General features: G+C 42.8%; 10 protein-coding genes across 10 annotated transcripts; 3 read left to right on the top strand and 7 right to left on the bottom strand.

Annotated features, from left to right (window-relative positions):
* Window positions 1-21: 21 nt before the first annotated feature.
* On the bottom strand, window positions 22-1,766 carry SAMD00019534_003810 (hypothetical protein; the record flags this gene model as incomplete). The annotated part of the gene is made up of 4 exons (XM_012903814.1): window positions 22-247; window positions 326-474; window positions 544-1,117; window positions 1,183-1,766. 4 exons carry the CDS (start codon window positions 1,764-1,766, stop codon window positions 22-24), a joined length of 1,533 nt encoding a protein of 510 aa, XP_012759268.1.
* Window positions 1,767-3,165: 1,399 nt separating this feature from the next.
* On the top strand, window positions 3,166-4,491 carry SAMD00019534_003820 (hypothetical protein; the record flags this gene model as incomplete). The annotated part of the gene is made up of 1 exon (XM_012903815.1): window positions 3,166-4,491. A coding segment is annotated over one exon (1,326 nt), but the record flags the coding sequence as incomplete, so codon positions are not given.
* A 27-nt stretch (window positions 4,492-4,518) lies between these two features.
* SAMD00019534_003830 (hypothetical protein) lies at window positions 4,519-6,678 on the bottom strand (the record flags this gene model as incomplete). Its single annotated transcript, XM_012903816.1, has 6 exons — window positions 4,519-4,916; window positions 4,984-5,183; window positions 5,264-5,461; window positions 5,526-5,842; window positions 5,907-6,152; window positions 6,217-6,678. The coding sequence occupies 6 exons, from the start codon at window positions 6,676-6,678 to the stop codon at window positions 4,519-4,521; spliced, it is 1,821 nt and encodes a 606-aa protein (XP_012759270.1).
* Window positions 6,679-7,911: 1,233 nt separating this feature from the next.
* On the top strand, window positions 7,912-8,817 carry SAMD00019534_003840 (hypothetical protein; the record flags this gene model as incomplete). Its single annotated transcript, XM_012903817.1, has 4 exons — window positions 7,912-8,218; window positions 8,309-8,359; window positions 8,420-8,468; window positions 8,553-8,817. The coding sequence occupies 4 exons, from the start codon at window positions 7,912-7,914 to the stop codon at window positions 8,815-8,817; spliced, it is 672 nt and encodes a 223-aa protein (XP_012759271.1).
* A 167-nt stretch (window positions 8,818-8,984) lies between these two features.
* Window positions 8,985-9,749, bottom strand: SAMD00019534_003850 (hypothetical protein; the record flags this gene model as incomplete). The annotated part of the gene is made up of 1 exon (XM_012903818.1): window positions 8,985-9,749. The coding sequence occupies one exon, from the start codon at window positions 9,747-9,749 to the stop codon at window positions 8,985-8,987; it is 765 nt and encodes a 254-aa protein (XP_012759272.1).
* An 817-nt stretch (window positions 9,750-10,566) lies between these two features.
* SAMD00019534_003860 (hypothetical protein) lies at window positions 10,567-11,627 on the bottom strand (the record flags this gene model as incomplete). Its single annotated transcript, XM_012903819.1, has 4 exons — window positions 10,567-10,755; window positions 10,849-11,167; window positions 11,310-11,420; window positions 11,539-11,627. 4 exons carry the CDS (start codon window positions 11,625-11,627, stop codon window positions 10,567-10,569), a joined length of 708 nt encoding a protein of 235 aa, XP_012759273.1.
* Window positions 11,628-11,906: 279 nt separating this feature from the next.
* Window positions 11,907-13,892, bottom strand: SAMD00019534_003870 (hypothetical protein; the record flags this gene model as incomplete). Its single annotated transcript, XM_012903820.1, has 1 exon — window positions 11,907-13,892. The coding sequence occupies one exon, from the start codon at window positions 13,890-13,892 to the stop codon at window positions 11,907-11,909; it is 1,986 nt and encodes a 661-aa protein (XP_012759274.1).
* Window positions 13,893-14,824: 932 nt separating this feature from the next.
* On the bottom strand, window positions 14,825-16,841 carry SAMD00019534_003880 (hypothetical protein; the record flags this gene model as incomplete). The annotated part of the gene is made up of 4 exons (XM_012903821.1): window positions 14,825-14,848; window positions 14,933-15,025; window positions 15,117-15,685; window positions 15,899-16,841. 4 exons carry the CDS (start codon window positions 16,839-16,841, stop codon window positions 14,825-14,827), a joined length of 1,629 nt encoding a protein of 542 aa, XP_012759275.1.
* A 786-nt stretch (window positions 16,842-17,627) lies between these two features.
* Window positions 17,628-20,313, top strand: SAMD00019534_003890 (hypothetical protein; the record flags this gene model as incomplete). Its single annotated transcript, XM_012903822.1, has 4 exons — window positions 17,628-17,745; window positions 17,808-19,837; window positions 19,903-19,984; window positions 20,222-20,313. 4 exons carry the CDS (start codon window positions 17,628-17,630, stop codon window positions 20,311-20,313), a joined length of 2,322 nt encoding a protein of 773 aa, XP_012759276.1.
* Window positions 20,314-20,531: 218 nt separating this feature from the next.
* SAMD00019534_003900 (hypothetical protein) lies at window positions 20,532-22,455 on the bottom strand (the record flags this gene model as incomplete). The annotated part of the gene is made up of 4 exons (XM_012903823.1): window positions 20,532-21,119; window positions 21,188-21,509; window positions 21,576-21,986; window positions 22,067-22,455. The coding sequence occupies 4 exons, from the start codon at window positions 22,453-22,455 to the stop codon at window positions 20,532-20,534; spliced, it is 1,710 nt and encodes a 569-aa protein (XP_012759277.1).
* Between the last annotated feature and the right edge of the window lie 306 nt (window positions 22,456-22,761).

Below are 22,761 nucleotides of genomic sequence, written 5' to 3' on the forward strand. Positions count from 1 at the left end.
TGACAGGCGTGCAAGTAATGTTTATTGTGGATGCTGCTTGTCATCCACATCGGCAGTGACGGCAGATGATGCCACAACTCCGCTTCCATTATACATTGAAAAGTAAGGATGGCTCATGGCCTCTTTGGCTGTCAGTCTCTCCTCAGGGTCGTAACGCAGTAGCTTGCTTAATAAGTCGATGGCCAGTGGATGAGCAATGTCATCGTTCTCGAATGGTATATAGTTCTCAAATGGTCTTCTCTCGTAACTATTGTTGTTGTTAGGGTAGGATGGATGTTAGTCACTTGTTCTACATCTGGCTTGTGATCATTATGATGATACATACTGTTTAACTTTGTTTACAATGTCCGAACTGACTTGCAGGCCGTACCTATCAATATATCTAAAGAAGTCATCGCTTCCCAACACCTTCACTATCTTTACAAGTTGATCGTCATTGTTGCTTCCATCAAAGAACGGATCCTTATTCAATATCTATTTGTTTGGTGATTGGATGTTAGTGACTGATGTCGACACAGCATGATGATCCAATCAGATACATACTAATCCAGCGAATACACAACCAACACTCCACATATCTAAACTGTAATCGTAATCGTGCATGTTGACCAACAGTTCGGGTGGCTTGTAGTGACGGGATGCCACCTTGACGTTGTACTGCTTGTGTGGATGGTAGAACTCGGCCAGACCCCAGTCCAGCAGATAGAGCTTCTTGCGTGAATGATCGATGGCGATGTTGTGTGGCTTGATGTCTCGGTGCATGATGCCCTTGGAGTGTGTATAGTCGATGGCCCGCAGCAGCTCAAACATGTAGAATCTAAGGTCGGTGTCGTTGAGATAGTTGACCAGCTCTCTAATGTCTATGTTCTGGCAGTATGGGAACACCAAACTCATTGTGCCCGACTCGGCGTCCTTTACAGTGTCCAGCAGTGGGATGATGTTTGGGCCATCCCGCAGCACTTCCAGAATCTTGATCTCACGCTGTATCTTCTGATGTTGAACTGGCTTTAGGATCTTTACAACAATGTTCTCCTCATTCTCCGAGTTGACGCCATAGTACACGTCACTATATTTGCCTCTTCCAACCTTATGTACAATCTCGTATTTATCTGGTGTGCTGTTGGAGGACGGAATGTTAGACATCATCCACTGATCATCACGTGTCATGTCAATTATACTTACTTCCATGTAATCTGATGGTTCTCGTAATCATAGTACGAGATTGGTTGTTGTGCACACACGTCACGGTAGGTACGTGCGACATACATTTGCATTCTTGTGGCATTGACATACTCTTGGTCGTCATGCAGCTGAGCTGGGAAGTACTGCTTGGTGCGTACGGTGTTGGAAAAGGTGACGTCGTTGTCGTCAGCAATGATGCCGACACCACTGCTGTCTACGCAGTTGTCACTAAACAGCTGTGAAGCAAAGTCTGTGTTGTTGACGCTGGAGGCCACGTCGGACAGATCGTCGGCAGCACTCCAACAGTTGTCCAGATATGAGTTGAGTCGGTGTGTGGAGTTGGCCACCGAGGTGGTCAGTGAGCGAGTGGAGCGCACGGCCACACCGCCAATATAACCAATGAATGGTGAGAGTGCGATCAGGTAGGGTGATGCCAGGACGTTGCTATAACTAATGATGAGCCACAGGCCCACCACGTACAAGCAGAACATCTTTGAGAAGCCTGTAACAACAAACATTGCGTTGCTTATATATGCCAATGGACTATATGTTGTATAGTTGTTGTTGGCTAGTGATGATGACATTGATCAAGTTTTATCATAAGTCTGATGTGTGTGTGTGTTTGTAATAATAAATAAATAATCTAAAGATATATAAATATATATAATGTTACTGATCTGATCTTCTGTTCTATTTGAATGGAGTGGCAAGAAAGTAAGTAAGTATATATGTTCTTGTTCTAATCTAAGCGATGGCAATGGCGATAACGAATGAGGTGAAGGGAGGGGAGGAGGCGTGAGATAATAAGAAAGAGAGAGAATTGAAGTGAGAAAGAGAATGAAAGAGAGAGAGAGAGAGGTACAACAATGCTTGCAATGCTAGGCAAGGCATTGCCAATGGGAGTGTGGCATTGGCATTGAATATTAACTGTAGTGTGACTGCATGACTGCCTGACTGCTGTTTGTTGTGTTGTTGTTGGCGAGTGTGTGTTGTGTGTGTGTTTGGTGTGGTTAATGGATAGATTGATGGATAGTAGTTGTTGTTGGAAAGATTGAGTTGGGTGTGGTGAATTGGAATGTGTGACATAACACACCACATTCATTCATACAATACATCCATCCACATCACATTCGATCCTGACAGCCGTTACATCTCTCGCTACACCAGGACTGTAAATGAATACAGTGATGGCGCCGAAATTTACATTCTGTTGTCAGATTGTTGTTGTTGGTTGTTATGCTGCTGATGATGTTGCTGTAGCTGCTGCTGTTGTTGTTGTTGATGTTGTTGCTGTTTCTGTTGCTTTTGCTGTTGAACATCTGTCTCCAACAAAATAAGAAAAGACATTGTACAACACATAAAGGTTTATTTGTTTTTTTAAATATTTTTGATTGTGTCACTGAGCTGAGAGAGATAGAGAGATAGATAGATGAGAGATTATAGAGAAGGAGATAAAAGAGAGAAGAGAAGAGAGAGTGGAGAGTAGAGAGTAGAGAGAGAATAGAGGGTGCAAAAAAAGTAGATTGTAATAAGAAGTTTACCTTTTACTATGAAATTATAAATAGAGAATTAAATATCTGTCTCTGTTTATGTATTTGTTATAATGTTTGTGTATGTGTGTGAGTTTGATCGTGAAGTGGAATGAATGTAAAATTTCAAAATGCGTTGACTTACTGTCACCTGATTCAATTCAAACCACCCACACAACCAGAGTCCAGCAAATGAACGTGTGGGTTGGTGCTTCACATCTTCCCAATTTTTATTGAATTTTTATGGATTTATTGTTCTCATCACCACCATGATGTGACCCAGGTTCCTGCAAAGTTTTCAAAACAACAGGCAACTCATTCATTGCCCAACACAACCTAATTCCGATGAACTACACAAGGAAAATTCCAAATTGATTAGATTGTTGGGTCAAACAAAAAGTCAAAATAACATTCTGCTGAAGAAGTAGAATAACAAATAACAAATATCAACAATATGAACAGTTGTACAACAACTACAAATATATTCAAACAGATAATAAATAATAGATGGCTATCAAGGAAGATATTCAATTATGTTGGTTTGATACATGATCAATTGAATGTGAAGAGACACTTATGGAATTCATTGATTAAACATTGGCTCATGTTGATACAAGAACCATTGCGCGACAATATAGACCTGACCAGAATGACCATGTCAGTACATTTACCAATGTTTATTTATTACAAGGGACACCGCAACATTGTTGACTATGTACTGTTGTTAAGACAAGAGAGGTTATGTGATGATGGAACATATTACGACCCTGCATTCGTCATTGACTTGGAGTACGTCACCGATTGGATGGCTGCCACTGGTGACCTTGCAATTGTCAAACGTCTGGTCGCTCTTGGACTTGACCCTACGCCTCTTGCATTGGACTGTGCCGGCTCACTACAAATGGTTCAATACCTGTGCGCCAATCAAAGACAACAATGCACCAATCAGGCGATGGACAGAGCTGCGGGTCTCGGAAAGTTGGACATTGTACAGTACTTGCATCAACACAGGTCAGAAGGTTGTACCGCCAGGGCATTGGACAGTGCAGCTGCTAATGGGCATCTCGAAGTGGTAGAGTTCCTTCATATGAACCGGACTGAGGGGTGCACGACAGATGCAATGGATAGGGCTGCGACCAATGGACACATTAACGTCGTGGAGTACTTGCATCTCAATCGGACAGAGGGCTGCACAACCAATGCAATGGACAAGGCAGCGGCGAATGGACACGTCAAAGTCTTGGAGTACCTGCATCTCAATCGAAGAGAAGGCTGTACTGAAGAGGCAATGGATCAGGCGGCAATGAATGGTTGGTTGGACTGTGTTCAGTACCTCCATCAAAACAGAACTGAAGGCTGTAATGATGATTTATTGGACCAAGTTGCTGGCACTGGAAACCTTGCAATGATTGAGTATCTTCATTCAAACATGTTGTTTGAGGGATGTACAACTGATGCCATGAACAGTGCAGCTCAAGATGGACAACTACAAGTTGTGGAGTACTTACATCACAATCGAACAGAGGGTTGTACAACTGATGCCATGGACAATGCAGCACGAAACAATCATCTGGATGTAGTCGAGTACCTACATAACAATCGAACAGAGGGTTGTACACCAATGGCCATCATGTGTGCAATTGGCAATGGTTCAATACCTATGATCCATTATCTCCACGAGCATCGAACCGAGTGTCGTATCAATCTCAATGATGCACTTGAGATCACCAAGAATGATGAGATAATTCAGTACATCCAATGTCTCCATATCGGTTCCAATTAAATCTAAACAATGGTCATCATTTATTTACTTCATGAGGCCCTGTTGTTCAACATCTAGTCTGTCTAATGCATTACCAACAGTGATTGGATTGGTGTTGGTCTGAACAATTGGTGATGTTGGATTGCTGTTGCTACTAATGTTCTCAATGGCCAGTGGTGAACGTACTCCTTCTCCATTGGCATTGGCATTTGCATCATCAAGCTCTTGGATCTTGTTTGGTGATGTTGGTGAACCCTTCAGTTTGGTCATCAACTTCTCCCAGTATTCACCGACCACCGTATTGATCTTTCCAGTCAACGTATTCAAATGTGTACTGATCGTATTCTTGATCTTTGTCTCCACCGTATTCTTGATGGACTCTGAGAACTTTGATATCAAGTAGTTGTACAACCATTTAGCCTTTCCCTTGCCAACTACAATCTCTATTGATTGATTGATTGAATGAATGGTCAGTTGACAGGTCCATGACTGAATGAACGATTGACTTACCCAAATGCTCAAGGATAAACTTGATCTCAGTGATCTTGATCTCTGGTGTATTGGTATCAGGACGAGTATCAATCTCGAATGAGAGTGAACAACATCCTTTCTGTACATCTGCAGATGCCAATCCAGTATCCTTCAAGAATGGGAATCCATCCTGTTTGTAACTCCAAGAGAAGTTCTTGAGTTGCGCTGTAAAGTCATTACTGTTGTTGGGTTGGCAGTAGTAGTGTTAAGTTAATGTGTCGACATGAGGGTTGTCAATGCACTGTATCCATCAACTTACACTGCCACTGTTATACTCTTGTTCACTTCATCAAAGTCAACGTTTACATTCTCTGGTAGGATACGCAGGCCAGCGAATATCAGGTCTGACAACTCATAATTGAATCCTTTGTTGATGCCAGTGACCACAGGCATCTGAACCTTGAGTAATTGGTCTGTTATAAATGGTACAATAGTGTTCTTAATCTCCTTGATGAAGCTGGATGAATGGTTGGATGTTAGAGACTGGCTCTCTGATTGGTCGTGAGAATGAACAAACATACTCTTTGTTCTGTTTGAGGAAGTCCAATAACTGCTGCTTGGACTTGACTTCAGAGACAAACTTGTTGCCTTTGGCTAGGATGTTCTTAAAGTCCTCCTTCTCTGTCAGTTCGCCAACCAGTTTGTTGGACTTGAGTGTCTCTTGAACATTGGATGCAAGTTTACCACCACGCTGCAACAAACTCAACAACTCTGGAGAGTCACGCGAGAAGTGTTTGTTCTCGTCTGTCAAGAAGTCCATCAATACATTCTTGCCATCACCAATCAATGAGTTGAACTCCTCACTATTCTTCAACTGTAAGAATATCTGTTCACCTTCCTGATTTGATTGATTGATTGAGTTAGTGGAGTTTGATTTGGTTGATTGATTGAATGATGCTTACATCTACAATTGACTTGATATAGGGATCATTGGCTTTGAGGTTCTCGACCCATTTCTTGCCTTCCTCAAGTCCTGCCATGAGCTTGATTCTTGTAGACTCCTCCTCTTTGAGGTCAAAGAACATCTTCTTCATCTTCTCCAAGTATAATGAGCTCTGTTCATTATCCTTAAAGTCCTTTAACAATGTACTGCCTTGTTTGAACAATGACTCTACCTGTTCCCTGGTGACTGTTGCATCCTTTGATTTCTGTATCGGCGGGGACAATGTGTCAATAGTCATTCAATCAAACGATCAATCAATCACAACATACAATGTTCTCAAGTAGTTGCTTGCCCTCATGAAGCAGACTCTTGACCTTCTCTTCGTTGGTGAAGAATGTAACCATCTCTTTGGACTCTGCTATTATCTTCTTGGCGTCGTCATTTTCTTTGACCTGTGTGAGCAGTGCCATGCCCTTTTCCATCAACTGTTTGGCTTCCTCTCGCTTGACTATTGCCTCTACGATGGCGTTGCCCTCTTTGAACAGATCCTTTCCACTCTCCATCTCCTTGATTTGATCCAGCAGTGTCTTTGATTGCTGTACCAACTCTTTGCCCTGCAGGTAGACCTCAGAGTCTGCTTCAGAAACCTTTACTGGTTCAGTTGTTTTATCAACATCATCATCATGTTGTTGTTCATTAGACTCTTTATCTATAATATCATCAACATCTTCTTTTTCAACTGTATCAACCTCTTCTTTAAGAACTGTATTACTATTATTATTATTGTCCATTATTATTTGTGTGATCTATAACTGATTGACCATTAATTTAAAATTGGTGTAATGATGGAGGTTAAGGGTTACCCACTATTTTAATCTAAATGTTTACCAGTAATAAACCTAGATATGTTGGGTAGATTAGCTTTGATCATTTGTAGGTGTCCATGAAATAGAATATATAGATATTGTTTATATTAGTTTCGCATGCGAAACAAACAAAGTAGTTGTTTTTTAGTCTTAATATCAAAAGCCCCAAATTTTACACATAAAACAATTGAAACATCTTATTCTTTCACAGTTGCCCGGATAGCTCAGTCGGTAGAGCGCACGGCTCTTAACCGATGAAAAATGTATTCCCTTCACAGTTGCCCGGATAGCTCAGTCGGTAGAGCGCACGGCTCTTAACCGATGAAAAATGTATTCCCTTCACAGTTGCCCGGATAGCTCAGTCGGTAGAGCGCACGGCTCTTAACCGTGTGGTCGGGGGTTCGAGCCCCCCTTTGGGCGTAACTTTTATTTATTTCAGTCGAAGATTTTTTTATGTACTTTTGATCAACTTGTATGTACCGTTTACTGTGATAACTTGATTTTTTTTCTACTTTAATAATACATTCTTAAAGTATTGAGCCCAATCTATCTTTTAATATTAATTCTATCTCTCTATCTATTAATTAGTTTACATAAACTATAGGTACAAATTGATAGTTTATTGAAAATCCTTACCATCCCCAATTGCACCTGCAAAGACCAATAATAGACTCAAATTATCTATAGAGATGCTGACCTTTAAGTTGTGTACTAAAACTACCAAAGTACATCATCAAAGTAGATTGCCAAGAATACATTGGTGACAAAGTAAGACCAACTTGGTAGGACACAGAGTAAGTAATGTCCATAGGTGGTGCCAAAGGAATAACCAAAGTACATGTTATTTGCCAAAGTAATGGACCCTTCAAGGTTTTGTTCGGAGATTACTTGGATCTTACCATAGTGTACCTTAGTAATTGAAACAAAGGGTGATCATACCATTGATCGTACCAATACAAAAAAACAAGTTACATCATCACACACAATCAATTTCAAACACATCATCATCTTCATCTGATCAACCAATCAACCCATCAATCAATCAATCAACACCCAACAGTAACAAAACAACTACAACAACAATAAGCGACAACAACTAGTTACACATAATAACGTTAACACTACCTACAACTACAACAACACAACTACAACAACAATATGTCAATATACCTTACAAGACATGGCCTAAGAGAGGATTGGACTAACCGCGAGTGGAAAAAGACAGCACCAAGACCATCAGACGCACCGTTGTCTGCCGATGGCTTCCTGGTCGCCGCCGAGCTGGGCGAGGCCTGCAAGAACAAGTATTCAGACATCCAGCACATCATCGCATCCCCAATGGAGAGATGCATACAGACGGCCACAGAGATTGCCAAGCAACTTAACCTCCCAATCAAAGTTGACTATGGTGTCATCGAGTATCTCGGTCACTATCCTGAGGAGGAGTTACAGCCACTAACCAATGGTCAGTAGCATTGTCACAGCTAGCTAACAGTGTTGTGATTGATGGTTATACTTACATCTATCTCATTCATTCAATTGATCAATCAAACAGCCGAGTTGTCTAAGACATACCCAATCGACATGACATATCAACCAACAACAAGTAAGTTAAGTTGATCTCAGCCAATCGATCATGGTGATCTAACTCATGCACTACATATAGCTTCATTTCCAGGCGCAGAGTCAGAGCAGGACTTGATGAATAGAACAAAGTAAGTGTCTTCTTCAATGGGATCAATGCAATGACATCACGATCCATCGATGTCTGACACACCTATCAATCATCATCATAATAGGATTGCTATGACTCGTCTACAAGAGAAGTTCAAGGGGGAGACGTTTATCATTGTGACACACGCTGCCACATTGATTGCACTGGGCAGAGCAGTGATTGATGACAATAACTATCCCTTCCGATCGGGTGTATGTAGTCTTACCAAGTTTGTCGAGTCAAAGCTTTCGACTGAGGACAATAAGTGGACTGTTGAGTTCACAGGCGAAGTGTCCCATCTGAAGAATGGCGAGCAGTTCCACTGGACCTTCCCAAGACCAAAGAAATAACAACAGCAGAGTATCATTCACTCTGTCTAACGTTCGATCAATCAATCAATCAATCAATCTTCGTTATTTATATATATATATTTATTACATCATGGAACATATAGTCAACAACATGGCACCTCGATGGGCCATTGACAATGTGTGAAAGCAAGGCACCAAGCTACCTGTTAGTTGCCACTGGCGGCAGCATTTGACTCCTGCAATGCCGCCTGCTCATCGTTGACGACAATGTTGTGCTGCTTGCGAAGTCGGGCGAGATTGCGTCGACGCGAGTTGATGAACCAGTTGGACACTTGATGCACAGACAGACCGGACAGGTTGGACAGCTGCTCCTTCACGGCCTGCGTCGGATAGGGATTCTCCAGGTTGCTGATGAACCAGTCGCGCAGCACCTTGGTCGAGTCCTTGGCCAGATTGTTGTTCTTCTTGGACTTGCATCGCATTGAGTTTAGAGTGCATGGCTCGAATGAGCTGTTCTTCAGGACAGAGACATAGCGTTTGTAGTACAGGTCGATGGACTTGAAGTGCTCCTTGGTCAGTGAGTTGAGGTCGCCCATCACATCGATGTAGTCCTCCAGATATTGAACGAGGCCAGGCTGGTCGATGGGTCCGACGTTCTCCAGGAAGAGCTGGACGAATGCGTCCAGGTTGGGCTCACCGTCGCATTCAAAGTAGTTCTTGTCCACTTGAATCGACTGCCATATTACACCACATAGCTCTTTTATTAGTTGATAGGCTTCATTGGCCTCAGTTGGCAACTCTACAATGGCTGCTTCTTGTTTGACCGGTATTATACTTGAAGCCGTGGGAGAGTTGTATGCAGAGCCTCCAGTAGATGTAGTGGTAGTAGTTGTAGTTGATGTAGTAGTTGGGTTGTTGTTGTTGTTGTTGGTATATTGATGATGGTGATTATTATAAAGAGTAGTATTCATGCTTGATTGGTAACAGGCCAAGTTTAGGTATTGAGTTATATTAGGGTGATTGGAAGTTTGAATTGAATGATCCAATGTCTAATGTGCACTTCTATATATGTTTCCTCCACGTTCCAACCATTCGGTCAATCAATCAATCTATCAATCAATCAATGATACACCCTTCTTATTTCATTAACCTGCAGGGTACTGTCGCCTTGTTTAGCACTGTTGTTGTTGTTGTCGGGGTGAGAGTTTGTTTGTGGTATTGGACGTCAACACCTCTATCACTCTCTATCTATCTTTCTATCTCTATCTGTCAATCTGTCTCAATGCGAGATCAGTCAATGGATATGAGTGAGATTTGGCGAATGTTGGTTGGAGGTGGTGTTTGGCCCGTTGGTTGACTCGCGGAAGGTATTCAATGACGGGTGGCACATCGTTGCATCTGTGAAGCCCCACACCCTTTCCCAAACCTCGAATGGACCAATTCAGGTTGTTTTGGTCCAACTGCGAATGACGATCAATCAACACCACACTTGAAACATGGACCAACGAACAAATACACGGCTGTCAAGTGTAATTTGATTGGATGGACCCAATCATCATCATACATATATCAAGAGCAAAAAATAATTATTTTAATATAACTTGGTTGTTGAGTTTGTTGTTTGAGTTGTTGTTTGAGTTGATGAGATGAATACATGGATTGGATGTAGAGAGCTGTTTGGCTTAGTTCGATGAATGATGCTGGGATGAAATGGAATGGTAAGGTATGGTATCTACACTATGATAATGATGATGGATGATGATGTGAGGCCAAGGCAAGCCAGACGGATTAATCAAGCTTGAGCTCGAACTTCTCCCAGTGGACTCCTGTGCTGTTGACCACAACAATGTCGGCATAGTCACCAGTGTATATATCTCTCTCTCCAGCAGATGTAATGGCATCCTTGGACAATGAAACAGCTTGTGTCTCAGTCAACTCTCTTGGACCATCAACGATCAATTGATTGTACTTTCCAACCTATCATGAATGAATATGTTTGAATATGATTGGTTGATTGATGATTAGTATATATGTTGTTGACAAGGAGATGTTTAGTGTATATATACTCACCTGGTTATCGAGCAATGGCTGGATCAATTGGTTACCAGAACCTTGGGAGCTGAACTTGACACGCTCGTGAGAGCCTACGGCGTCGTAGGTCCAGACACAGCCAACACCTTCGTCGTCGACTCCACACACCAGGTTAAAGGTGTAGTATGGGAAGAATCGCTTGTAGTACAATGTATTGGAGAGGTATTGGGCGATCGCTGGTGTGGACATTGGCTTGCCGTGCTCCTTCTGGTAGCGGCTAAGCATTGTCTCCAAACGCTTTCTCAAAGCAATAGTATCGGCTTGCATTCCAGATGTAGCAAGTACACATTTCTGTGTCCTATATTGTTTGATTGAATCAATCAAGTTCGAATATATTAATGTTTGTCCTTTGTAATTATACACCTGATCATCTAATCAATCAATTATATATCGCACAACTGTCTTGTCTTTGATTGATTGATACTGTTTTGAACACTTACAACTGGAAGACCTTTGTGTATTTACGCGTCTGAATGCCATAACCACCATCACTCATACGAGTGTCAGCTGCAACGACACAATAATCTTTACCTGCAACAGCCAAAACCGTTCTGTTTAATCGTTGTTGATGATGTCAGTATACTTTCTTCTATTCCTACAATCATTCATTCATTCATTCATTCATTCTTTATGTTGTCGGTGTCCAATTATAATCATCATCAATCATACCCTCCATTATCAACGTATGGTTCGAAACGAGCCTGTCTCATTGGGACCTCCTTTGTGGGGAGCGCAGTCAACTTAAGAGCATCGATCATTCTTTCTAGTATGTATATGTATATGTATATGTATTATATGTATAAAATATATATTAATTGTTTATGTTTATGTGAGATGAATAAAGTGAAGTGTTATTGATGTTGAAGTTGATCAAAGAGTGTGAACATCATCAACACAATTCATTCACAAAATTCAATTTAATTTGAACTTCAAAGAGAGGTTCAACTTTCAACAAGGGCGAGGGCAAGGGTAGGGTAAGAATGTACAGTTTAATGGTTGAATGAGAGCATGTCAATGGTCGGTTCCATATTGATTGCTTATTGATTGTTGTTGTTGTTGTTGTTGCTGAAGCTGACTCGGTTGAATAGTGATTTGAAGGAACTGCTTATACTTCCTCTCTTTAGTGTACGAACACTTGAGATGATACTGTTACTACGACTGCTGGAACCTGTATTGTCACTGGTATTGCCATGTTCATTGTCAATAGTGACTGCGATACTGGCATTGACACTTGTTGATGATGACGATGACGATGATGATGATGATGAACGACCGATTTGATTGAGATATAGTAATGTCTGTAGAGTAGGATTCTCCATGAATGCTTTCATTCCAAAGGTCTTCTCATCAATCGTTAACTTGGCACCATAGTGTAGCAGTTGATATATCATTTGCATATTGTTCGACCGGATCATTGAGGCGGTGAGTGATGGCGCTACCTTTTCCAATACATGGCGCTGTTGTATATTGGTTAGATTGTTGAACACCAAGTCCAACACATCCATGTTTGAACAGTTGACGGTATGTTCAATCATTTGGTAAAGTTTGGCATCGGGTAGGACCTTCCAAGGTTGATAATATCTTATTATGTCAGGGAATGCGTTGGAGCCAAGTTGTGGGGATAGTTCCAGTTTGCGTCCATGTCGCTCAACTATGTGGCGAACTAGTGACGTGTGGCCACCTGTCGTCGCCACCTGTACAATCACCATGTCAAAGCATAGCAACACGTCAGCTTTGATGTATGGTCTTATCAACTCGTAGTCATCAATGTTGCCCAGCTCGCCAAGGTTGAGCCAGTCTTGGAATGTGAGCTCGTAGTCATTGGACAACAAGTAGTTGATTATCTGAAGGTGTCGTCCATACAGGGCATTGATCAGACAATCTTTGCACAGGACTCCCTTACGCTCCCATAGTACCTTTACAATTTCCTGGTGTCCATTGCGTGCAGCGTGTAGACATGTGACCTTCCAGTCAAATTGATCGGTCAGCTCGGGTGTGTCCAGACAGAAGAGCACGAGGTCGAGGTCAACCATGCAGCACATATCATCCATGAACATCTTCTCCAATGTTGGACATAGTTTGTATAAACGTTTGAATTGATCATATTTCATTGGCTTCTTGATATATCTCCATGGCCTGATCTGTCCTCGCGCGCTCTCCTCATGTCCTTTGGTCGAGTGCCATGTGACCAGGAAGAGCAGGGCGTCCATGTCACCCCGTGCACAGACCTTGCTCAAGACATGCTCTTGCAAGGTGTACGTATGCTCGCCCTTTTGCTCGAGATACAAATGCGCCAGTCTAACTTGATCACATGTGCCATTCATGCAAATGGCGTCCAGGGCTCGGCCCGATTGGCTCAAATCCATAATGTAGGGCACGACCAACAACTCTCCAGTCTCCAACAGACAATTGATAATCTGTTGGTACTGTTCCAGCAAGGGATCAATCTGTGCAGCGCGACTCTTGAACTGGCTGTGCAACAACTTCACAATCTCCACTAGCATCAGCCTCTTCTCCAACAGCTTGCTATCAATGATCCTTGTCCTGTCCAATGTATATCCACACGCACGGCATTGTACCAAGAGTGTATCGATCAGATCATTGATGATCACTGGGAAGTCGCTGTAGTTGATGTCCAGACCATAGCAAGTTCGAGCGAGATGTATGAGTGTGCTGAGTTGGCGGTCTAGGTCCATGTTCATGAGGAATCGCATGGTGGCCGCTTCATGTATCACCATCGGTTTGTTGATTTGTACAGTTTGATCAATCAGTTTGGTATCGCCCATGGATAGGATGAGTTGATGATGTTCCAGTGCCGCCTCCTGCACGCCCTTGACCAGGCTGGGGTATCGACCACACTGTTCGAGCGCAGAGTGGTAGTGAGAGGCACTCCCACTCGCCATCAACTGACGCGCCATCAATAAGTAATCACTAGATGTATATCCTTCGATGGTGTCTAGGCCTTCGTCCTGGAGTAGGTGGAGATAGATATCGATGGCGCCCACGGCCCAAGCGTGTCCCATGATTGTTTCGAGAGTAGTGTGGCCAGGCAACTTGCGTGAGCGTGCGAATCTGATTGGTGTCTCCTGGGCAGCCAACAACGATACGATTGGTAATGATCGTCCACTGACTGCCTCAAACAATATATAGGGGTCGAGGAATAGTTGGCGATTGCGAACATATATCGTTTGGAATAGTGTAAAGTCATGGCATCGTCGACAAAGACTCAATATCGATTGATTGTCAATCACAACATATTGTTGGAGATTGATTCTTGAGCGTAGCAAGTTCCAATGTGACGATGCAATGATGTCTTTGAGATGTGTCCAGTGATGATACTTTGATCTCCAACTATGTCTATGATGTCTGGAACCATTCCTCCAGCTTGCAAACACCTCTCTAAGTAGTATCCTGTTACCCAGTACCTTTCGGATAACACTCTCTCCTTTATGTTGTTGTAGTTGATGTTGCAGTTGTAGTTGTTCATTCATCTTCATTCATTGAGTATATTATAAGTGTGATCATACATGGGCTAGATGGAAGTAATGATTGAGAGAGGGCACCAGTCGCGACCTTGGACCTCAGCCCGGGCATGTATGATGGATGTTGTTGGGTAGGTACCACTTTAACTGTTGCCATCCAGTCTAGCTCTCTCTTACATCATCATCTCGCTTGCAATGGGTGATGCAATGGAACAAAAAAAGGTGTGTTGAATGGGTGAAACAGCATCAACAACAACCAAACAAACACAATCTTGATCAAAACACACACAAGTTCAAAGAAAATGAATATTGTTGAGATGTTGATGATAATAATAGAGCAATTGGCGTGTGATTCTACGTGTAGAAATGAATAGGAACGATTGTAGTAATAATAATAATAATCGATTGACTATGTTGTTGTTTCCAATCAGCTGACTGATACTCTATCTATCTATCTTTATTGGTATGAATGATTAGAGATAGATCGACTTTGATGGCTGTGTGTCGTATAGATAGTGTTGGCGAGTGTTAGTGATACCTTTGTACACATTCATAACATGTCATTCAAATAATATACATACATTAATTCTGATTCGATGAACAACATATCCAAAGTCTATCATATCCAGGTCAAACACCAAGGCCACATTCATCTTTGTTGAGACAACCTCATTCTATTGTGATTGAGTGATTAAGTGATTTGTTAGTGTCCATGTCCATGTCCATGTCCCAGTCCAATCCAATGATTGAATGAATGATACATACATCACCACCTTGTACAATCTCATATGCATAGTCTCTGATACAATGTGAATGATGGACCACCATTGAGAATGTGAAGAGGGTCTCTTCGGAGGTCTGTGAGAATCTGACACCAGTGAACTCAAAGTGATCGAAACTGATGAACTTGCCATCGAGCACCTTGTGGCCCGACTCTCTGGCCTCGACCAGACCCTTGACCAGTCTGTATCCCGACTCGCTGCAGTAGTCCTCCAGCTCCTCGAGGTTGCCCGACAGGAACAGATTCAGGAATTCGGGGAAGAAGTGGCTTCTGGCCATCTCTTGGAACTTGTGCATGTCAAAGCCTGGCATAATGTAGTCCTTGTGGTCCATGAACAGCTTGTTGAACTTCTTCTTGGTGAACATCCTCGAGATCTTGCCCATGTAGTAATAGAGGTAGTTGCCGCCGAATGATGGCAAATAGTTAAAGAACTTGGCCGTGCCCTCCAAGAACCTCTCGCGTCTATTCAACAGCTTCCACCAGTTATCTCTAACAATCGGTATGGGCAGCTTATAGCCCTCAATAATTTCCAGCTCCTTCTCATTTGGTTCAACTATATTTGATTGATTGATTGAGTGAGTGTAAGTGATTGGAATAGTTCCAGGTGATGGAGTTGATCGAGCGAACGAGTGATCGAGTGATTGAGTGAGTGGCCTCGAGTGATTGGAATAGTTCCAGGTGATTGAGTGATCGAGTTGATCGATCTCGAGTGATTGGAATAGTTCCATTGATTGATCAATCGATGATTGAGCGTGGATGTACTTACAGCTGTCTTTATATATCTCTGGAATTTCGTCAAACTGATCGACTGATGTCATGGACTCCCAGTCGACGGGAGGTGGATCCAATCCTTGCTCGCGTAGTTCGATTTCGCGTTGCTTCATTAACATGATCAGATCGGGTAGATGCTCTTCGTCGGCAGCATCAATCGTCTCTTCGAGCATCTCGTCAAAGTCAATGGGTATCGAGTCGACAAAGTACTCGATGGGCAACTCCATACGCTCGACGAATGCCATATCGCGCAGCTCCTCGCCAATCTTTGAGTAGTCATAACGTGTGCATGGGGGATAGGGCGGACGCACGCCCAATGTCTCCTGATAGGCCTTGTTCAGCTGCTCGGTCTGGGCCTCTGTCATCTGACCCATGAAGATCGACATGATGTCAGCCTGAGCCTTGCGTGCCTCATAGTCCTTGTAGTACTCTTTGTATTTATCGCGCAGCTCCTCCTCCTTGGAGGCGTACACCTTCTCCTTTGGCTGCTCCTGTGTTGTCTGTCCATCCTGTCCCTGTTGCTGCTGTGTCTGATCCATGTCCTGTCCCTCCTGCTGCTGGCCTTCCTTTCCGAAGGGCATGCCGCCCGGACCTGTGTAGCCCTCGCCCGAGGTGTCCTCGATGGGGCCCTTCTTTGGCTTCCTCTTAAAGATTGGGAATCGCTGTCTGAACTCGTCAAAGGTCTGTTTGTACTCTGGAGTCTCGTCGATGAGGAGCTTGAAGTTGTTGATCACATCCTTGATGAAGTTGTAACGCACTTGAGTGACTTGTCCTTGTTGTTGATGTAGCAATCCACGTTGATCATTATATGAATGTATTGTCAACTGCTGAGCACTATGACTGTTGTTGAATAATGATGATGATGTAGGTGTAGAGAGCGATCGCACACCATTTACCAATCTTCTATTGGCAATTGTACTGTAAAGACAACGATTCATTCTCTACACACTCCTTCTTCTTCTTCTCTGTACAGTACTATGAATGAATGATTGAATGAATTGGTATTATCGTCTACATCAAATGATCATGCGCAATTCACTTTCCTTTGTCGACACGTTCATCTCACGACTCAAAAAAAATAATATTGTAGTTGATTACACGATGCTTTTGCAATTCCAGTCCATCAGGTTACTATCTTGTAATTACACTTTATTAATATTTTCATCTAAGTTATGTTAGTTATAATACAGAACTTGCAGATATATCATTCATCTTAGATAATATCTTTTCCAAGAAGAAGTGTTTATCTGATCAATCATCAAGATATTATTGAAAAGTAGTTGAGTATTCAATCAATCAATCAATCATTCAATCAATCAATCAATCAATCGATTCAACTATTATTTATTCAATCATACTTTGAATGTACTTAGATTGATATCTTTGTTCTCAACAATCAATCGGTTCCACTGATTGAATATGAAATTCAATTGAAATTTCATTGGATTATTTGAGAAGGTGAACATTGACAAAGTTTGAGACTTGACTTTGTCAATCAGCCAATCAACACCAACAACATTGTTAGATAATCATTCATTCATACATAGAGACATTGAGTGTGTACTTTATACTATACTAGAACAAAGCAACTTGCAATTGCAATAACAATATTATTAATATCAACTCAACAAGATAGATAGATATATAGTATAGTGATGAGTGAGCTAAACATAAACGTAAAGAAGCTCGATGGACAAGTGTTCACTTTGAAGGTTTCACCTTCGATGAGTATCACAGACTTGAAACAAGCTTTGCAGACTCTGTCCACTATACCAACTGCTCAACAGAGACTGATATTCAAAGGAAAGGTCTTGAGGGATGACAAGGACATTCAATTCTATAGTATGTGTATTGTTGTATGAATGATTGATTGAATGATTGATTATTAATATATAAGTACTTAGATATTGAAGAGGGTAACACTCTACACTTGGCAGAGAGACCACCCGATCAACAACAGAACCCTCAACAACCTGCTGGTGGTGCACAGGGTCAGACACAGCAACAACAACAACAGCAACAATCTCCACAGGTCGGTAGAATACCAGGTATACCTGGTGATGTCAACATCACAATCCAGAATGTACTTAGAGGTCTAACTGGAGCGAACCGTGTCGTTGTTGGTGGTGCTCCACAGAACCCTGAATCAATGCATCAGAACATTCGTACCATATTCAACTCTGTCGCAAACCCTCAACAACAACAACAGCCAGGTCAAGCAGCCCCAGCCCCAGCACCAGCTCAGGACAATGATAGACCAACAAGTGAGAGGATGGCAGAGTCATTGAGGTCGGCAAGAACAACACTACAGTGGCTCACAGAGAACACTGATGCTGCAATCACAGCGTTGGACAATGAGAGAAACCTTGATGATCAACAACAGAGACAGCAATTGCAACAACAGATCAGAGACCTACAGGCTGCCTACCAGCGCACATCAATGGCCTCCTCATCAATGGCGCATTACCTGAGTGGATTCCATGCTGGCAGTGTTCCAGGCGAGGCCACCTTCACCCCACCACAACCCACTGCACAGATATCTCAGATCCATGTGCAGATCGATCCTCAAGGCCAGGCTCCCGGCCAGCCATTCCCTGGCGCCCCCTTTGCGAACGTCCAATTCCCAGCAGGCCAGCCATTCCCTGGCCAGGTATTCCCCGGTCAACCCAACCCAGCCCAAGCATTCCCCAATGTGTTTGCCAATCTCCAACAACAAGCTCAGCAAGCACAACAACAGCAAGCTCAGGGACAACAGCCCCAGCCTGGTCAACCAGGTGCTCTTCCATTCGACTTTAACAATCTCTTGCAGAATGTTATGGGATCATTGATGGGTCAGCAAGGTCAACAAGCTCAAGGACAACAACCACAAGGTCAGCAAGGACAACCACAACAAGCACAACAACAACAACAACAAGCACAAGGACAACAACCAGGCTTGCCTTTCGACCTAAATGGTCTAATTCAGAATGTTATGGGTTCAATGTTTGGTGGTGGAGTGCAGCCAGGACAACAACCAGGTCAGCCACAACAGCCTGGCCAAGCCAACCCAGCTCAGCCATTCATGGATATGATGGCCCAACTACTTAACCCTCAAGCTGCCGCCGACCAGAACAACGCTGCTGCCAACAACAACAATGCCAACGGCAACTCATTCACCTCACAGTTGCCTCTGCTCTTTATGGACATGCAAATGATCTTCTCTGACGTGCCGGCACAGAATGTGCAAGGTCACACCAATATCAGACGCGTACTCATGAACGACTTTGGCACGTCCTCACAAGGCTACGACGCCGTCATCGACGATTTCATCGAGTCGGTCAGACCATACTTCACAACACTGCACAACATTCCACTCGAGGTCAGGAATCGTATTGTGCCCAATAGCAACTTGGATCAAGTGGTGATCGCACTCATTAGGAAGTACATGACCCAGATCTTTAAGATTGTCATGTCGGAGCCATCAGAGAGCAACCCAATCAAGCAACTGACTTCGGAATGGTCCACTGCCTCCATCAACGAGATGGTCACAGAGATTGCCAATCGCTCAGGTGGTGTAGAGGATGCCTTTATCATTATCAATGGATTCATTCAAGATCGTCTAAGTTCAGTCAATCCTGGATTGGCACCATTCTCTGGTGTTATAATGAGGAACATTAGAACTATCTATGTAGCTCAACCACAAACAAACAACAACAACATCAATAACAACAACAATAATATACCAGCGACAACACCAACTACAACGACGACAACGACAACAACAACGGCACCAACAACCACTACATCAACATCGACTACATCGACAACCAACACAAGCAACGGAGTCATACCACAAGAATGGGTTGATACCATCGAGATTGATGTTGCACGACAAGAGTCTGCCCCAGAGCCAAGACCACTGAGTCAGAATTATAGAGACCCATCATCGAACAAGGTATGTTTGTTGTTGCAACAATCCAATCATTGCACGAGACTAACAAACAAGTCTTCATACAACAGAAACAAAAGACTTCAAACTCAAGTGCGTTTGCCCAGAGACTAGAGGAAGCTGTGCAACCCGTGGACAATGTTAATGGCGAAGGTAGGTGGACATTCCAACACTCATCATAATCATCACATTCCCTTAATCAACATCATCATAACCAACATGATGACGTTCTGTTGTTGTAAACACATCACCAATCATTGATTGAATGTCATCTCCATCCCCATTCCCTTTCCATATAAGATATCAAGCACAACAAGACATCCGAAAAGAAGCGCTTGCGAGAGTAACCATAATGACCTCGAACCTCTCTCTCATTCCATTACACATTAGATCTCCTTAACAAGGCCAAGGAAGAAGGTTTGGCTGAGCTCTACAATAGTCTGATCGCCAAGATGAAGGATCAGCAACAAAACAATCAATAGTCGACGTCCGTCCAATCTCCCAGAATGAACCGATCAATCCAATCACATGCTCCAAGCGCGAACACTCCAATTGTACAACCTCCATCCATCCATTCATCCCAGCAATCGATCATATAGCCTCCAACGATCAACCAATCAACCAACCAATCAATCAATCAATAACTTATATATTCTTTCTATCTTGTCCTTGCCTTTATTCGTTGGTGTCACACAAGTTATTATTTAGAACTCTTCTTCTTCTTGGCGGTCTTCTTTGTCTCTCTCTCTTCCTCTGATTGTGACTCTTCCTCGCTTGATTCCTTCTTCTTGTTGTTTGACTTCTTGGTTGGCTTGGAGGCCTCCTCTTCCGATGAGGATTCCTCACTATCACCATTTTCCTCTCTATCTCTCTTGTTACTGCTGCTGTTGATTGGCAATGGTAGAGTTGACTCAGCGGCATCAGTTGCCATTGCTGATTGTATAGTTGATGTGTTCTCTGTTTGGTTGCTGTACAGCAATTCTAGAGCGCCAGCCACTCTGAGAACCGATCGCTGCTTATAAAGCTCCTTCTTGGCGACTGACTTGATCTTGAAGAACAAGTTGGCGGTATCCTTCTCTTTCAGCAATGTCTCCTTGTAGAGATCCAACACTCTGTCCATGAGCATCACGCCACAGCTTGTATACTTGGTCGTTTGGACCAACTTTAGGATCATCTCCAACAATGCTGTCAATCCCTCTGTGTCACGTCCCATCATCACGCCATCCAACGCCTCACGTCTACTCAACTCGCAAACAACCTTGAAGAATACATCCTTGCTCTTCTCGATCTGATGTATGGGGAGGAGAGAGGTTAGTATTGGTCTGATCAAGATGATGTTTCCATGCCAGGACTTACGAGCAATACAGCATCAAAGGCAGCCTTGTGCTCGAACTTCTTGAGCAACTTGTCGACGTTTGAGCATTTGAAACGGTTGAGAGCGGCAACGTCTGTGAGGGTGGTCTTGCTGACGTTGTTCTTTGAGTCACGCTTGGCTACACGCTTGGTCTGGATCTTCTTCTTGGCGACTTGGATCGAGCCCAATGTCGTACCCACGTACAGCTTCTTGTTATTCATTGTCATCGTTAGGATTGGCTCGCCAAACTTGATCGTGCTTATGATACCATAGTTGGTCGATGAGTAGACCTTTACGATCTGATCGAGACCAGCTGAGAGGAACCTATAGTTGATGGATGAGTTAGTCACTCAACTAAACTTGATTGATTGATTGAATGGATAAACATACTTTGTTCCCTTGTCATTGAGATAGAGTGATGTGATGGTCTTGGCATGGTTGGACGATTGGAATGCCATGGTGCCGGCAAGTAGGTCCCATACACGGATGTAGTTGCCTCCACAGCTGACTGCCATCGAGCCCGACTTGAGAATGATTAGATCCTCAACGGGCGCACCATGATCCAAGGTGTGTACGCATGTATTGTTATCAATGTCCCATAGCTTAACCTTGTGATCATATCCACCACTCAGCCACAAGTTATTATTGATTGGATGTCCGACCAACGCTCTGATCTGATCAGTGTGTCTACCAACCAACTGAGTCTCCTCGCCCGTATCTATATCCCAAATCCTAATGGTCTGATCGTTTGAACCAGAGATGATCCTGTCCTTTCCAATGAACCTTACAACGTGTACTGGTCTAAAGTGATTTGTTTGTTCAGTATGAGTGAGTGATTGATTGATTGAGTGATTGCATGATTGAATGATTGAGTGACCTACCCTGTATGACCCCTGAATGTACGGAGTATGTTGCGTGTCTCGACGTTGAATAACTTGATTAGTGGCTGCTCTCCACCGATAGCGGCCAGACGTCCATCACTACGAAGTGTTGCAGAGTATGGTGGACTGTCTTTGTAGTCGGCGACGATACGCTCGGTTGATGCGGCGATGATTGCCTTGGGGTCCTGATTCAGTACCATCACTCTCTTGTTAAAGGTGACCAACATCTGATTGTTTGTGTCGAATTGAATACGATTGACAGCGCCATAGCCGAATGCCTTTGTCTTGGCCATCTTCATATCCCATTTGTTGAGTAAGTTGCCAGTTGGCTTGACGAATGGTAGAGGTACATCCGGTAGTTGATGTAAGAATGTATAGTCTTCTGCCATGATCGAGTGTCTTTCTTCTTTGTTTATTTATGTATATATATATTATGATTCACCGTTTGATCATCTATCTGACTTCATTCATTCAAACAACATAGACTATGACTTTCGTTCGTTTTCAATCAATCTATTTTTTGCACAATTAATCAAAAACAAATCATTTTTATCGAACTTTCAAAATCAACAAATTTATGTTCTTGGACATGGACCAACATATAAATGTTGGTAAATAGATAGTAGGATCAACATAGTTTATTATTGTAGTTGTAATCTTATTGATAATTGTATCATTTGTATCCAATACTAAGT

Source organism: Acytostelium subglobosum (genome assembly GCF_000787575.1).
Source record: "Acytostelium subglobosum LB1 DNA, scaffold: scaffold1, whole genome shotgun sequence".
NCBI lineage: Eukaryota > Evosea > Eumycetozoa > Acytosteliales > Acytosteliaceae > Acytostelium > Acytostelium subglobosum.